The sequence below is a fragment of the Telopea speciosissima genome, chromosome 3 (genome assembly GCF_018873765.1).
Source record: "Telopea speciosissima isolate NSW1024214 ecotype Mountain lineage chromosome 3, Tspe_v1, whole genome shotgun sequence".
Lineage (NCBI taxonomy): Eukaryota > Viridiplantae > Streptophyta > Magnoliopsida > Proteales > Proteaceae > Telopea > Telopea speciosissima.
Genome location: NC_057918.1, coordinates 24048446 through 24065871, shown reverse-complemented (window position 1 = coordinate 24065871; position 17426 = coordinate 24048446). Strand labels below are relative to the sequence as shown.

At 39.4% G+C, this 17426-nt stretch overlaps 1 protein-coding gene across 1 annotated transcript in view; it reads left to right on the top strand.

The window, feature by feature from the left end:
• Positions 1-17426, top strand: part of LOC122655003 (midasin-like) — a 130552-nt gene that overhangs the window by 102316 nt on the left and 10810 nt on the right. The window contains 16 exon segments of the mRNA XM_043849256.1: positions 7880-7990; positions 12130-12279; positions 12424-12603; positions 12731-12913; positions 13120-13221; positions 13317-13541; positions 13622-13741; positions 14331-14412; positions 14520-14650; positions 14737-14901; positions 15058-15133; positions 15301-15413; positions 15531-15610; positions 15702-15815; positions 16209-16280; positions 16370-16526. Coding sequence (XP_043705191.1) covers positions 7880-7990; positions 12130-12279; positions 12424-12603; positions 12731-12913; positions 13120-13221; positions 13317-13541; positions 13622-13741; positions 14331-14412; positions 14520-14650; positions 14737-14901; positions 15058-15133; positions 15301-15413; positions 15531-15610; positions 15702-15815; positions 16209-16280; positions 16370-16526 — 2061 coding nt within the window.

The window sequence follows — 17426 nt, the reverse complement described above, 5'->3', positions numbered from 1 at the left end:
CAGTCTAGAAACCAGGATCTTGGCAATAATTTTGTAAGCAAAGTTGCACAGGCTAATGGGGCGAAGGTCAGCCATTACCTTGGGGTTCTCCTTCTTAGGGATAAGCACTAAGTTCGCCGAAGTGAAACTTCTGGGAAGGGTCCCTCCTCCAAAGAAGTGAAGTGAAAAAGTAACCCGAAAAGCCATCTTGCCCTGGCGCACTGTCACAGGATAAGGCATGAACAGCCACTCTGACCTCCTCCATAGTGGGTACCATCATAAGAGCAGTGTTGTCGATGCCCGACTCAATGGCGGGTAGCAGCGACAGCAACTCCTCATCGAGTACACAACCCTGCGTGGTAAAAAGCTCCGAGTAATGACACACTGCCTCAGCCTGCACCCCTTCAGGGTCCTCAATCCAATTGCCATCTAAGCCCTTGATTCTGTCCACCCTGGCTTGTTTCTGATATTGACCATTGTATGAAAAAACTTTGTGTTCCTATCCCCCTCCTTCAGCCAAGTAACCCTGGATTTTTGTTTCCAGAAGATTTCCTCCTGCAGCAGCATCCCTTCCAGGCTCCTTCTGGCCTCCACAAGCGAGCCATTAGCCACCTCACTGGGGCAAAGGTCATAGACCACCTCTACCCTACTGACCGAGTCCTCCGCATCCCTGACTTTCTGATGGACATTGCCAAAGACCTCCCTGTTCCACTTCCGGAGCGCACTCCGAAGCCATTTTAGCTTTAAGAAAAGTATAAAAAGCCCTGATCTCGTCAATGGTTCTTCCCAGATGCCTCTGACAAAATCAACAAAACCTGGGTGTTGCAGCCACATCTACTGAAACTTGAAGGACGAGAAGCTCCTCGGGCCTGTAACCAAGAAAGAAAGCCAAATTGGGGCGTGGTCCGAACACGTTCTATTGAGGTGCGCCACCTCGAACTTGGGAAAAGCCCCTAACCAAGCCGCATTCACCAAGAACCGATCCAACCTCGCTATAACCCTGCCTGTGCCCGACCTTTTATTGGACCAGGTAAAGACATTACCCACATAGCCTGCATCCAAGAGACCTACCCCACTCACGAAGTTTCCAAACTCAGCCATAGACACCGAGCACGCGGGGTTGCCCCCAATTTTTTCAGTGGGGGAGACCACAGCATTGAAATCCCCTCCCACCGCCCAAGGAGAAACAACCGATCTGGAAAAGATTTCAAGTCTCTCCCACAACTCCCTCCTCTCCACCATCGAGCAAAGCCCATGAACAAAGGTGAACACCACCGTCCCTGCATTAGCATCCAAGCACTGTAATGTCACAAACTGCCAGTGATCCTCCAACACTGTGACTTGCGACGAAGACCTCCAGAACACCCATAGTCGTTCCCCAATGGTCACCGAGTCCAACCCAACCCTCCTCAAAATCAATCGCGCTTTCAAAGGTAGCGCCTCAGGCTCCGCAACAGCCACCATGTCTATCTTATGCAGGCTTATTAACGTCTTCAAACGCCTAGAAGTAGGCTTATTTCCAAGGCCTCGAGCATTCCAAAACAAGCAACTCATTGAGTAAGAAGAAGTGGAGCCTCTAGCGATCTCATTGATTTGGTAATACGCCTGGAGATGCCCTCCTTCACTGGCCTTCTTTATTTTCTTCCTCTTGTACACATGTGCAGCGCTAAGGAAGGGAACCCGAGACGATTGCCTCTTCCCCTTGCGTGGCGGCAGTGATGCTGCATTCTCCTCTCGTAGCCTCTGCAGAGATTTGCGAATCCGGCCCTCTACAGCAGCATTGAAGTCCTTGAAACTCTGTAGCAAGGCCTCACGGCTTAAAAGCGGGCCATCATCCATTGTATCCACATCGCCATCATCCTTAGGCCAAACCCACGCCCAGCAAATCTTCAAAAAAACGGGAAGGACTGTCTCCCACTGACTGCGAACAAACCTCGGCAATCGGCTCCATCGTCTCACCCTCTCCTGCAATGGCCACCACTCTACTTTGTCTGTGCTCAGCAAACACATAGGGGACCATATCCCTACTGCAGAGAGCCAGTAACTGCCCCCCCCCCACCGCCAACCGGTACTAGCTCTCCCTCTTCCAGCGCCTGAGTAACAACTCCACACACTGTCCCCTCCTGCTGAGAGTGAATCACCCCCTCGCTCGAGCCACCCAAGCCTCCCATACCTGTAGGAACACTGGCCACAGCCCCTGGACCACAAGTCGCAGCCTGCTCGGCCCCAATGCCCCCAGCAATCTGCCCTGTCGAGCTCTCCGCCGAGGAATTTGTTGGCCCTGGTCTACAGCAGAACCTCTCACCACAGGACCACGCGAAGAACCCTCCCCTGTAGGAATACAAACACCGGTGCCATCCCTGTTGCTAGGCACTCCTCCCAGCACCGGCACCACACCTCCCTGTGTATTCCGGCATGTAGCCTGCACCCTTTCTTATTCGCAAGCCATCCCTGCTTCCTCGACACCCCTGTAGACCTCCTTGTTTCGCCTACAAACCTCCTTCGTATGAACCAGCTTCGTGCACACCCCACAGTATGCAGGCTTTTTCTCAAACACCACCTTCTGATAAAACCCATTCGAACCACAACCTATCCAAATCTTCGACGGTAATTCTTCTCTGAGGTCTACCTCGACACAAAACCTTGCCTCAACTGTGCGGGTAGCATTGGCCGTGGCACCATCAACCTTCAAGAAACGACCTATCGTTCCAGCTATCGACACCAAAAAGTTCCCTTGGAAGAAATTCACAGGCAATCCCGGCAGGGTGACCCACACCGGAGCAAGAGGCGAATCTCAACCTGAGACGAAATCAGTGGACCACTTCATGAAACGAAAGAGGAAACCCTGGATGAAGACCTGTTCCTTGAGCCACACCCTGATGAAGTCCGAAGAGGCCGAGAACCGCAACAGAACATGCAGCGGGTCCAACGACGAAACCACCACATCTCCTTGCACAAACAGGTTCTTTTGGAGGAAGGTTTTGATCGAGAGCAAGGAAGGCCTCCCATTGCTGCATTTGGCAATTAGGGAGGTCGAGAAAGCCTGCGCCGTCAAGGCAACCTCCTCCTTGGAGAATAAGACTGCAGGTCCACCGAAAAAAGTTGAAGGCTTCTTCACAGCAATCTCCACGCGAGAGCCTGCCGCTATAGAAGGAGCAAGGTTCCTTGAGGCCACCGAAGCAAAGGAGGGAACAGCCCCACCCGAGAGGTCCCCACGCTGTGGAGGGTCAAGAGGGGGCTCCTCCCGAGAAGGAGGACCCACCATGGCCAGAGAACTTACGAAACTTTCAAAACCCTACCGTGCGCCGCCAGAGCCTTACGTTTTTATTGGCAGCATGATCGAGGACACACCAATTATTTCGAAAAAGTACTTGACCCTTGTTTTTATTGGCAAAATTGTTGTATTTGTGTTGACTTATTTCTTTTTTTGTATTAGTACAAATATGAAACTTCATCCTTTATACGTAATCAATTGAATGCACTTTTCTCGTCGTAGTTTGTTCTCCTCTTTATACATGATATATTTTACATATTACTTATTTATAGTTTTTTATGCTTCAAAACCACGGTTTAAAGTATCGACCAATACGATACAATACAGACCGATACGTATTGATATCAGTCGATACCGATACAATACATACCGATACGTCTCTTTTTTTTATAAAAAAAAAAAAAAATGAACTGTCTCAGATTGTATCGAAATTTATTGGCCGATACGATATGATATGACCGATACATATCGATACCATCAATACATCCAGTAAAGGACTCTGTGGGTGGTTTAATATGTCTCGATACGTACCGATACATACCGATAGCATCGATACATTCCCTCAAAAAGCCATTTTCACTCACAAACTCGATACTACTCATATTCTAAGTTTATAACAGAAAAATGAAGGAAACTCTCAACCAAGAGTCTAAAATCTTGCATTTAAACTTGGTTTTTCAAACTTCTAGACTCAAAAGAGAATCAAGGAGTGCTACAACATCATCCTTTGCATCATCCAATACTCTTCATGGCTATAGATGATTACAACATGTACGAAATCTCATCTTTTATAACAATTTCAATTTAATGCACTTGTTTGGCTATACATTATTCTCCATTTTAGTGTTTATGTATGAAACTTGTTATATTTTGCTTATTTATATTGTTTTTTGTTCCAAAAGTGTATTTCCATGTGTATCTTGATCATTTCTATGTGTATCTGTAGTGTTCAATACATATCTCCGATACGATACTGTTGGAATATGTACACTAGAATACCATGGGGGTATTCTGGTCCTTTGGGTGTTTTATTTATTCTTTACTTATGTATTTATGAGCAAGGGTAGAAATGTAATTAGGGTTGTGACACTGTTCATGTGAACAGTGTCGTGAATAGTTTTTCCCCTTATAATCTCTTTTATTATTATAAATAGTGAGCTTGACTGATCTTATTGATAATTCAAGCCATTCTCCCATTCTCGGTTCTGCTAACATGGTATCAGAGCCAAATCTGATCTAGGTTAAAAAGAAAGAAAAAACCCTTCTTCAATTGACTTCTCCCTCCTTGCTCGATTTCACCTTCTACTGGTTTTTCTTCTTCTCATCCTTGTAAGGGGGCAGCACTAATGAGGTAAAAACCTAAACCAATGATTTAGTTGCTACCCTCCTCCATCCTATCTATTTTTTTCCATTGAAATTCTGCTGGAAGCATACCTGCGATTTGGAGTTTTTCCAGAATTCCTTAAAGATCAGCTTCCTATTACTATTGAAGGTTGATCGTTCCCCATTGGAGCTACCTTTGCTTTCTTTTCCAGCACCTATCTACCCTATTCCATTGTTCTCTTTCCCTTTTTTTTCTTTTTCTCCAACTTTCATTCACCTTTCCAGCCTTGATACCCTAATCGATCTCAACTTGTCACCAATCGATTCTAGGGTTACAGTTCTCTGTTCAAGCTGAACTTTTGTGGGTTGCTTTCCTCCATTGCAAGGACCACTTGACCTCATTATTGCACCTTTCCAAGCTTCTTGAAGACCCCTACCCCAATCGATCTCTACTTTTCAGGGTTTTCCAAAACCCTGATACAAATCGATTTTTGGGATAGGGATGTTTACTGCTACTGTAGTGCTTTGGAGGTGGTTCTAACGTTAAAAGAGACACTCTACTTCATCAATTCATGGCTTGAAGAAGGTCTATTTACTGCAATAGCTGCTGCCCTAACTTTCTACAACTTTTTGGTGTCTCTCCCTCTTGAAGATCAAGTCTCATTCCAACTAGATATTGGTTGTTCACATTGGAGGTCCCATTCAAGCAGTACTAATCAGCATCTATTGCAAGTCTACATCAGCAATTACAGCCCCATTTCCCTATATCGATCTCAATTTCAAGGTTTTCCAAAACCCTGACTAAAATCAATTTTAGGGTTTGGGCTGTCCTATAAAGCTAATTTTTTTAGGAGAGTCATACATATAAGAGGAGTATTTGACCCACGTTTCAGCATCATTCATGGAGTTATTTTGGAAAAAAAATCAGGTTTCACTCTTATAGCTCTGATCCTCCAACTATCAACCTATTCTTTTACTGGTTCCTATGTGGCTGGCTGCTTCAACTATCTATGGATCTGTTGGGTTACTTATCTTATACTTGCTGGTTCTATTGAGCTTTAATACATACCTTGCTGGTTCTATTGATTGGCTTCTGTAAACATGATTGGTTGACATGTTACTGCTGCCTTTATGAGAACTACTGCTGCCCTGTTCTTGAGACTGAGTATCCTACTATTGGAGATCGAATTTCTTTCAGAGTTGAAGACTCGAATCTACTACCCTGGAGATCAGTTTATTTGGGATTACAACAGTGTGTTCCATCGTTATTGGTTGCAACTACAAACCTATTCAATTGTGTGAAGTTTTCTCTACTAATTCAAATCCAGCTTACTTTGAGAGCTTGATCCTAGCATTGTTCACTAATTCAGATCTGATCCAAGTTTTTTTTTTAAGTTTATTACATCAATTCTGCCCTGATATCTTCGTCAGTTCTATTTAGCATGTGGGAGTTTACAAATTGGAGTTTTGCACAATGGTTTTTCTGTGTTTGAAGATTGATCAAGTCTTGAAGATTGGAGTCTTTCCTTACTTCAAATCAGATCTGTTTAGTTATCAGATTTGAATATTGGAGTTTGGTGTCTCTCCCCAGTAGGAGTTTGTTTGATCATTTGAAAATGGTTGACAATTTATATGTTGCATTGTTTTTCTCCGTGATTCATTATCCCACTGCTTTTTTTTTCACTTCACCACCTCCCATAACCACTTTGGAAGTTTATGGTATTCTCTAAATTGCCATTTCTTCCTTTTCCATTACCCTTAGCACCTTTTGGAAAAATTCTGGAATATTATACTTTTGCGCTATTTCTTACATCATCTTCGTTATCTGTCCACGTGTACTACTACACGTGAGGGGGGATTATGTACAATACACCTGCAGTCATTGTAGATAGCAGAACTTGTAGGAACATTGGTGCAAAATATAGAAGATCAATCTTCTCCACCATTGCTATTGGGTATCTTTCATTATTGGGTTGAGTTTGTCGTAAGGGGGAGATGAAGAGTATTGAAGATGTTTGGTTATTGCCTGTCTATTTGAGGATTTACAGTGCCTATATAAGGATCTACAGTTGGGTTGATTAGTTCCGCTGCCTGATTCATTTGTTTCCATTGCTTACTGCCCTGGTTGCTTATCTTCAAGATTAGCAATTAGAGATTCATCACTGGACAGCTATAGAAGTTGGTGAAAGCTGCCTTTTTGGAAGACATTCCAGTCCCGGTTTGCTGATCAAGTCTGCCAAGGTTTTGAAGATCTATTTTTCAAGTTCTTGAAGGTTTATTTGGGAGTTGCATTCATCTGTCAAGCTGGACTCTACTGCAACTTTTTTTTTTCCCGTCTTGTTCAAGTTAGGCATTAGCGCCTTGTATGCGCCTACTTGAGGGGGAGTGTTAGCATTATTATAGAGTTTTTTTTCTTATTAGTTTAAGTTGGATCCTCCTTCTTTACTTATATGTATAATCCAGCTTGAGGGGGAGTGTTGGAATATGTACACCAGAATACCATGGGGGTATTTGGTCTTTTGGGTGTTTTATTTATTCTTTATTTATGTATTTATGAGCAAGGGTAGAAATGTTATTAGGGTTGTGATACTGTTCACGTGAACAGTGTCATGAATAGTGCTTCCCCTTGTAATCTCTTCTATTATTATAAACAGAGAGCTAGACTGATCTTATTGATAATTCAAGCCATTCTCCCATTCTCGGTTCTGCTAACAGATACGATACAATACGATACGTATCTTAAAATCACCTGACCGATACGATACCCGATACTAATACTTTAAACCTTGTTCAAAACTGTATTTCACATGTTTCCTAAATATTTCCAGGTGTATCTATAGTGTGTGTTGCGTCTCTCTGATACAATACAATACATCTCTTAAAATCACCTATCTGATACGATGCCCGATACCGATACTTTAACCCTTGGTTCGAACTAGAAATAGATTGTTTGCCTTGTCATGTCTGTAAATTTAGGTGTTCAAAAAAATATAGTTGTTTTCCAACTAGGGATAGATTGTTTGCTTTGTCATGTCTGTAAATTTAGGTGTTCAAAAAAAAAAAAAAAAATAGTTCTCATTTTTGCCCGGTACAATATTCCTAAGATAAATATGGACTGTCTTGTTTTTGTTGATCCTTTGATGCCAGTATATCTTAATATATTTTAGAAGTGATTTCTTTGTAATGATTGACTTGGTCTGTGAACAGATTTTAGATGGTTAAGATCAGTAGACCCTTTACCCACATATATTTTCTGTTTAATTGTTGATGCATGCAATTAACTCGTTATGCTACCTCTTACAGGTGCGACGAGAGTGTGAGCATTTAGCAGGGAGTTTTTCAATGAAAGATGAAAAGGCTACACAGCTGGAGTTGGAAAAGCTTGAGTTGGAGAAGAGAAGGATACAAAGAAAGGTCATGAAAGCCTTCTCTTGTTTTTGTTTTAACCACAGAACATTGTTTACATGGGCTTCAATAGTTCAATGTGTGTTGCTCCTTAATTATCAAATATCTGGAAATCACCTCTGTTATAATATTTGGATCATCTTGGAACCCTACTATTTGGAACTCTCTGAATTTGAAATAAAATTTGAAACTCTGTGAATCTTCCTTTTTTTTAAGTTCAAGCAAAAATATCTTTTTTTTATGTCAAACCTTAAACTCTTAAATTATCTCTATGCTCCATACAATACACTTGATTCTATCCACTTATCTAGAGTTGGTCCTTTGTTTTTGCTAAATTATGGTGTTAAATAGTTTAAGAAAATCTCACAAAACTGAAAATCATTTACTGTATTTTTCCCCCCATAAAATAAGTTATGCATTAAAATTGAATAGTTACTGTTTTCAAAGTTGTAAATTAGATGGCATGTTCATTATTCCCTTCTGGTCGGAAATATTGTGTAGTGATTAGTGTGATCTAAGAAACTTAACAATCCTTCAACAAATTGGTATGTTGTACTATAGATGTTTTGTAACATTTTAGAATCGAAAAGATAAGTCAAAGAAAATGAAGAGGAGAAGAGAACATAGGCAGTGACACATAGGGTTGCCACCCTGTTCTACAGTTGGGGGCATCTATGGGTTCCTGTGTAAGTACCCTTCTCTCCTTTTGTAACAGGTGGATTGATTCTTCTTTTCTCTTTTTCTCTTTTTGGTTATGCATGCATGCATTCTTACTCAACAACTCGAGCTTTTAGAATAAACGGTTGTAACAGAGCAGGGAGGTCGAGTGTTCGATCCTTGGGAAAGTACAACAGGGTTCCCAGCACATTCTCCCCTCGGTGCTGCATGAGTGCATATCACAATTCACGTGCAGAGCTGTGTGTTTTCAGGCCTGCACTTTCAGGGGGTGTTTGTATACATTGTTGTAGCCCTTAAAAGCTAGAGCTTTTAGGAAAAACGGTTGTTACATGCTTGATGGGTTTCTAGAAGCTTAAAGGATTAGGTGTAAATACTCAATTGAAAACCAGAATCACAATGAATAAATAGTGACCAGAATTAAATACTAAGTGATAAACAGTAATCTGGATCTCATATTTGAATCAAATTTCAATGGGTTACTCGATTCAGATATAGGAACAGAATATTAAAGGTTCAACTTGATCCAAGGGACTGATCTGAAGTTTCAGAAGATTCCTACTTAAGATAGGACTTCTAAAACCATAATCGATATCAGTAAGATTCAAAATTAGAATCACAGATAGGTTTAGGGTAGAATCCAATTGAATAATCAGAATCGAATTATCAATAACAAGAAACTGAAGGTTCCATATTTATAGCATGCAAATGAATTTATGTTAAGGACTGACTTGTTGCAGGAGTTAAACAACGGAGGAGGAGATTAGAGAGGAGGATATGGCCAGGCTTCTCACCTAGCCTTCTGGAATACCACCAGCAGTATTGTTATCTCACCAATGGTGTAGTTGAATCTCACTACCAAATTCCGAGACACAGAATAGAGCAGCAGAAAGCCATCTTCTTTTTAAATAAAATCGTGGGTGAGGGCAGTAGCCCATACAATGCTTTATAGAAAACAGCACACACTAAATCATATTGACCTTTACCAGCAGCTATAGGAAAACAATTCTAACCAAAACAAGAATTTAAAATAAACAAAATTCTTAAAAGAAGCCGTCACATCCCTGTCTCCCCCTCTTGCATCTTTTGTTGGAATGGCTCCGAGGATATAGCCCATCTCTTCTTTGTTTGCCCATTTACCTCCACCATCTGGAAAAAAGCCCTTACAACCATTTGGCCGCGCTGCAAAGGACCCCTTGCCTTTGATAGGGAATGGCTCTGGTTGGATCTGACCTTTACACGAGGCACTATATGTGACACTGTCGGAAAGCTTGTTTTTGGCTCAGCTATCTACCACATTTGGATGGAAAGGAATCTAAGTAGATGGACTTCCAACTTTAGATCTTTTGATATGATTTGGAAAGCCATCTCCTTTGATGTCTCAACCAAGCTCAGTTTTATCCCTCATAGATCGATTTTTGATACCCTAAGGAACAGGAATATTGTTGTATCCTGGGGTCTTGATACTTCTCTTTTGCAGTCCCCCCACCTCTGCGTAGGTTGGCTCTCGGTTCCCCCCCCCCCTCTCTCTCCCCCCTTTTCTCTTTGTATATCCCCTTCCCCTTTTCCCCTGCCCCCCTCCTGGGGTTTGGTATAGAATCTTTTCACCAAAAAAAAACTCTTAAAGGAACTAATTACCATGTAAGACTATAGGAGTAGCACTAAAGCATCAAGGATTGCTAGAAAACAAATCTAAATTGACTTGGAATTTATAGAGTATTCCAGCCTTAAAAGAAACTATTAATTTTTTTTTAGAGGAAGACTTAAAAATAGCATCCTAAGATTCTGGTTTTGGGTGAACCATAAAACACCCAAGGCTTTGCTGAACCAAATTGGTTTAAACTGAGTCAACTCAGCACCACAAGGTTGTGTTGAGATGAGTTTCTATTGAGTCTACTTGTTTCTCCTCCTTCGCTATACCTATCTTGATGTTCTTGAGGCTGATCTGCATCAATGCTGCCCGACCAATAATTTATCGACGTTCTTCTCATGCCATGATAAACTGACAAAGATGCCATCTAGCTGCTTATCTGATAAATATCATCACACTTATAGCTCTGATGAAGTAATAGTATATGTTATTGCAAGAATCAGGTCTGTAATTGTAAAACTAATCTCTTGCAATAGAGATTAACCTAACGCAACTCCAATGTTGTATGTTGTGTGTTCTGTAGCTCTATCTCTGCTCAACGTTGATCTGGCCCCTACCTTTTGTGTCCTGCATATCCACATTATTAAGTTTTAAACTGTCAAAATACAAAATACAGATACATCTCTTTGGGGCTAAGACTAAAAAATCGTCATCTTGTTCAAGTTCAACTCCAAAGATTGTATACATGCGGCATTTTTTTTTCCTGTTTCGTTTTTTTCATTTGTTTTTCTTCATCTACTGACTGAATCTTGTTAAACCATATTCAACCGACATACCAGAGGTTGTTGTTCCCCTTTTTTTTCATCAAAAAAAAAATAGTGGTTGTTGTTCCCTTTAGTGACCAATCAAGCCTTGAATGGTATAATCCAGCAACAAGAATACAGTGTGTTGAAGTATACTGCTACATATCATTCTTCAGTAATTGTTCCATTTCTTCATTGTGGTGCTTCTCCACCCAAATTCAAAGAGTGAATCTTTGATGTAAAGGAATCAACCTAGTAAAAGGTACGCAGTTTGGAACAGGAAGTTATCTAATTGTAAATTTGCCAGACTGAGTGCCTATATATGTAAGTATGTCACACTAGTAAAATCAGAAGATTGATACGCAGATGAATCTAGAATTGAGAAGCGGGCTGAGCATGAAATGGTTGAGTAGGTCTACATTGTTATCACCAATTATATTTGGTGTAAATTCTATGGAGGTTAATCAGTAGAAACTGGTACTGCCTGCTGGTCATCAACATGACCAATCATTACAGGAACTGAAAGAGGGTGGAAACAAAGGATGCTTAGAATTTTTTAATTAAAAATATCTTATTCAAAGCACGAGTCCCAAAATAATTGCTTATCTGACACTGTTCTTGGGTTTGTAGGATGAAAAAAGAAATTAGACCTCGTGTATCTCTTAACCTCGATTTACATATTATGGGCTGACGAGGATATTTGCGCTGCTCGATACAAACATATGGAGAAAAATTGAAATGAAGACAGCTAAAGCTGTTCACTGGAGCACTAAAACGAGAATTATTTTTGTGTTTGTATATGTTACATGATTTTTTTGTCTATCTAAGCTTTTTTGTATTTGTATATGCTACATGAATTCTTTATGTGTATCAAATTTATTTATGTTTCATGTATTTCCAATATATCCATGGTAAGTCTGTTTATATCAACTTACTAAACATTCATACCAATACAAACAGTTATATCTATCCCATTTTTCTTTTTCTTTTTTTTTTAAACCAAGGTGAATGAATTTAAAGTATTCAAACCATTGGGCTCTCTCATATTTCAATTTTGACAAATTATATTCCAATGACAGATTGTGTTTCGGCCTGATCATGCAAAATTTAGGAAGTTAAAATCCGAGAGTGATGATTTTATGCGGCGATTGACATCTGCTGTAGATCTGATAAAGAATCTTGGAGTAATGTACTCACAGCAGTTGATTAATCGTGCATGCAACTGGCAGGTAACAACTTTAGTGTATACTAGTGTTCTTTGTCCAACCTTATATCACATTTCTAATGCTAAATGTTTATTTCCATTTTCTATGTGCCTATTTTGATTAAGATTATTTTTCATTTATAATCATTTCCAATATATGCTATCACAGGAGACTGCAACCTGTTTTATTAATCTATTGTCAGATGAGTACATTGCTTATATCGATATAATTCAACCAATACAAGTTGCAGTGTATGAAATGAAATTGGGCATGTCGTTGGCTGTGTCAAGTGCTTTGCAGAAAGAATTTCTCAATAAAGTTGTGGAAGACAATTTTGGTCATATTCTGGTAGTATTTTAAATCCTTCTCTCCCCCCCCCCCCCAATTTTTACTATTATTTTCCTTTGGCCTTTGATGACTGATTTGAATGATTTCTTTTTGGGTTAAATGACTGACTTGAAGGTTTGGTTGGCAGGAAACAGTCTATTCTTTCATGCGATTTCCTAGAAGTTGTGTGGCTAGATCCATACTTGTTGAAGCCAATCTACCTGAGGTTCTATGTTGTGACCCAGTTCATTCTGCAAATAGTTGGGCAATGGATATGAATTTGCTGAAGAAGTTACTTAGTAGTTCACGACATAACATTCCTGATAAAACAGTATGTAACATATTAAATTGTTTAATTTCCTCGCTAAATATGATAGACAACTTATAATATCCACTGTTCATGATGCTTGGGTCATAATCATGTTTCACATTATTACACAAATTTCAGATCACCCTGGCTTCTCGGTAATTTGAACTTTTTTTAGTTGAATGGATGATATTTCGATACTGTGACTGAAATGGCTTCATGGTTTACAGGTCTCAGCCTTGGAATTAGATGCTGCTTTTTACCACAATATTCTTGTTCAAGTTACAGTTGAAATCGCCAATTCACTTCTAATAGACATTACATCATTTAGCGTATGTTTTTGCACACAAGTGATTTGAAATGATGCTGCTTGATCAAATGCATTTACTACATGGTTTAGCATTTTTTACTGTTTCCATTGGATCAGCTATTAGATGAGATATTTGACCGACTTGCAAGCATGTGGATGGATATGAAAGTTCAAACACAAGCAAAAGAAGATGAAGTAGCTCAACAATATAAATTCAGGCCCCGTGCATTCAAGATAGAAGACGTTCTGGAAGTTGATATATCGACTCTTAAAGACTCTTTTCTAAATGAAAGTTTATGTGCAGAATGGCAAGAAATGGCAGCAGAAGAACTTACAGAAATGGTAATGTTTCCATACAATCAGGCAAATACCCTTTTCGGTCTTTCACAGTTATTCTTAAGGATCACGTGATTCATTTGAAGGTACCCACCAAGGAACATGAAACCCTCAAGGAAGAATGGAATCATGTACAAGAATCCATTTTGATGAATATGGTCCACATTCAGAATCGATTATTTGGTTCCGTTGATCTAGTTAAAAAGGTAAGTTCCCCCCCCCCCCTTCTCTCTTGAGCTAAGTACACATCAGAAGTACCAAAAGGGAAAGTCTTCACTTATGAAGCCTCGTTGCTATTTTTATGTCCTACAATATATTGAGACTTGATTCTTTCCTCTTCTGCCCTGCCCTTTATTGAATTCAATTTTGAGGAATGATAAAAAAAAAAAAATAGAACTCCTTTAGGGGCATTTTTCTGGATGTGCAAATGCTTACAGAAAACTTTGGCCTGGTTTTCTGGTGAACTGCTCATTCATTGTCTACAGAATGGGTATATTTTATTTCCTTTACCTAACAGATCTGTTTAAAGTAAGGAATTGGTGTTGATATTTGCCCATTACTGAACCTGTGGAAGGTGGAACCAACTTGGTTCTGCATGACAAACAGTAAATCATCACAAAGTTTCTTCGGAATGCAGAAAGAGTTCCTGAACTAATTATACTTTTCTCGTTAATGGTTTACTATGGATAAATCATCACAAAGTTTCCATCTAAACTTCATATGATGTTTTTTGTCATTACTAAGTTGTTTGTTTTTGGTGAAAATCACTGCTGAATTACTTGCTCTCCATTCCAGCCCGGAAATATTCAGATCTCTGATGCCGAAAGACTGCTTTCCTTCATGGACTCCTATAGACTGGGAGCAGGCGTGTTAAGAGGTAAGTATTAGTAAATGAACCATATTCTCAACACTTACAAATGGATCACCTACTCCTGAAGTAAGTGCATCGTTCACCCTGTTGATACCTTATCTTTTTATTTACAGAGTTGCATGGTATGTTGTCCTCTAGCCTGGATGCAAAACTTATTCCAGAACACTTACTTTTCCTGTGCTTGGAGCATGACAAGAAATTTGGGTTATCTCGAAAGCCAGATCACATCTACAATATTTACAAGGTTGTTTTAAGAATGGTGCATTTGAATAGCGGTGTAGCGTCTTTGTGATATTATCCTAACTTATTTTATGCCTACTTCCTTTCTAGGATTCAAATGCTCCTATGATGGTTAAAATTGTAAAGCCACTTACTAACATTCAACATAGGATTCTCTCTCTTTTGAATGAGTGGTCTGATCATCCAGCTCTCCAGAAAGTTCTGGATATAACTGAAATGCTGTTGTCCATTCCTCTAATTACCCCATTGACCAAGGTATGTATTCTCTCAGAGTTTCTATAAGGCTGCTACTTCTTGTGCCTTGAGCAGTGGACCATATACATGCAAGAGGGATACATAGTAGAGCCATTTGAAAATTTACTTGTCTATATATAAATATATCTAATTGGTGTTCCTTCACTGTTGCAAAAGGTTCTTTCAGGTTTGCAATTTTTGCTCTCAAGGGCCTGGATATTACAAGAAAATTCTTCGAAGTTCTCTCTTTCTGGTGAGTTATTGAATAATTTTATTCCTTTGTTCCTAATAATACAGATTGGCTCTAAACAGAGATGATTGGTGAAACGGGATCCATGTATCTAACCTATTTAGTTGGCAAAGATCTAATTGAGTTCAGTTGCGTTGTCCATAGTTATATTAATCTATTAATATTTACAGATCAACTGGAACCCATTTTTAGTCTGATGTCCTCATGGCAAAGGATGGAGTTTGACTCTTGGCCTGCATTGCTTGATGGTGTTCAGGAGCAATATGAGATTAATGCTGCAAAGGTAAATCATATTTTTAATGTTATTAATCTTTTCATGGAATAGGAAAATAGAATCACATGTTCCGTGCCAACCTTGATTCTACTTCGGTTTGCTTTCCTGTCTTTGTATATCCTGCAGCTTTGGTTTCCCCTGTACTCGGTTCTACATCGTGGACATTCTGCAGATATTGCAAGAGATAATCAATACACCATTGAAAGGCATGTGTTACCTTATGATGCTTCTAGAATTTTGTTAATACACCTGTATTTCATATCAAACATCCATCTCTTACACAATTGGACCCTGCAGTTTGGAGGAGTTCATACAAACATCCAGTATCGGTGAATTCAAGAAACGTCTTCAACTTCTTTTTGCTTTCCATGGCCAGATAAATACTGGTGTATGTCTGAAATATTATTCTAGGTAAAGACTTGCTGAAAAATATCTCAAAGAAACAACTAGTTTTAGATTTTTCCAGTTATTCTGAATTTATTTCAAACATCAGTGGTAGAAAAAAAAATATTTGTCTTTCAGATTTTCCTTTTCTTTTTGTTTTTCTTTTTCTTTTTTTTTTCTTTTTTTTTTTTTTCTTTTTGAGGGGGGGGTGTTCAATTGGTATGTGATCTATGGATATTCTTGGGCTTTCTTTCTCCATATTGCCATTTATTCATTGATGCTAACATGTCATTGTTGTTCTTTACCAAAAAAAAAAAATGTCATTGTTCTCTTTAATAGGAAAATTTCAAGTTTTTAAGGTAGAATTTTTTTCTCCCTTGAGTAATGGTTGTCTTTTTCTGGTTCTTATTCCTCATGCAGTCCTTGTATGATGGAAAATATGATGAAGATCTTGTACAATGTCTTTGGCTATTATGTCCAGTTCCAGCCTATGTGAGTTGTTGATCAACTTGCTTAAATGTGTAAGTTTCTGGATTCCTTTTGTGGTTCTTCATTTAACTATGATTTTTGGTGCGATACAGAATTTCGGAGCACATTGATGCTAATCGAAGAAATATTGAGACAGAATTGAAAGAACTTCTGAAACTCTCTCGATGGGAGCATTGTGAGAGTCATTTGTTGATAGAGACCTCTAAAAGGACCCGCCAAAAGCTTCGAAAGCTTATTCAAAAATTCAATGTAATTAATGCATGCAGACCCCCTTTTTCCCTCTCATCCCCCCCCCCTATCCTTTTAATCCTCTCCAATTCTTGCTGATTAATTTATTCCCCTTTCTTTGCTGAATACTTTTTGTTGTCTTTTAGATGCAATCCAAATTGTTTATGTTATCATTATATTTGTTTCACATTCTGAAGGCTACACGAGTGACTTTGTGAGCATGTTTAACTGATTTATATTGAGTTGCGTTAGTGTCCACTCTCAGAAATATGTAGTGCTCTTCAAAATGTATATGCTTTATTATATTTGGAAGTGACTAGTCATGTCAAGCATCTTCAGGTGTCCACATACACATTTGAGAGAGAGAGTTTATAGATTGAGTCTTTCGGATATCTTCATGTGCCTCATTGTAAATGCCTAAAATCCTGTACGGTCAAATTGTTGGACCTGATCATGAGAGACAGTTTTGTGGGTGGGTATGGGCGGCATGGTGTAAAGTGCTTTACTGCTTGGCAATCCATGCATATGCGGAGGATTGCAGGGGTGTGCGAAGGGCAAATCAGGCATGAAGTGTGTGGTTTTGTATAGTGTCTATGATATTCTAAATGATCAAAAAAGTTTAACATCTTTGATCATAGCCCCATCACTGTCCTTATTCAGCTTTGCATCTCTTTCGGCCCTAAACCTTTCAAGTACTTTGACATGTCTAGCCTATCAATGAGGAAACATGATGGTGATGAACTGCTTCGCATTCATACCTACATATGCAAGCAAGGTTCAAAATTTCATATTTCGCCCCCCCACCCCCGATTTCAACCTCTGTCGAATTTTCGGTGAAATTTTGGTAAATTTCGATAGTCATTTCGTTTCGATTTCTTGTGAAATTGAATTATTTCAGAATTTTGGCAAAATTCAAACCAT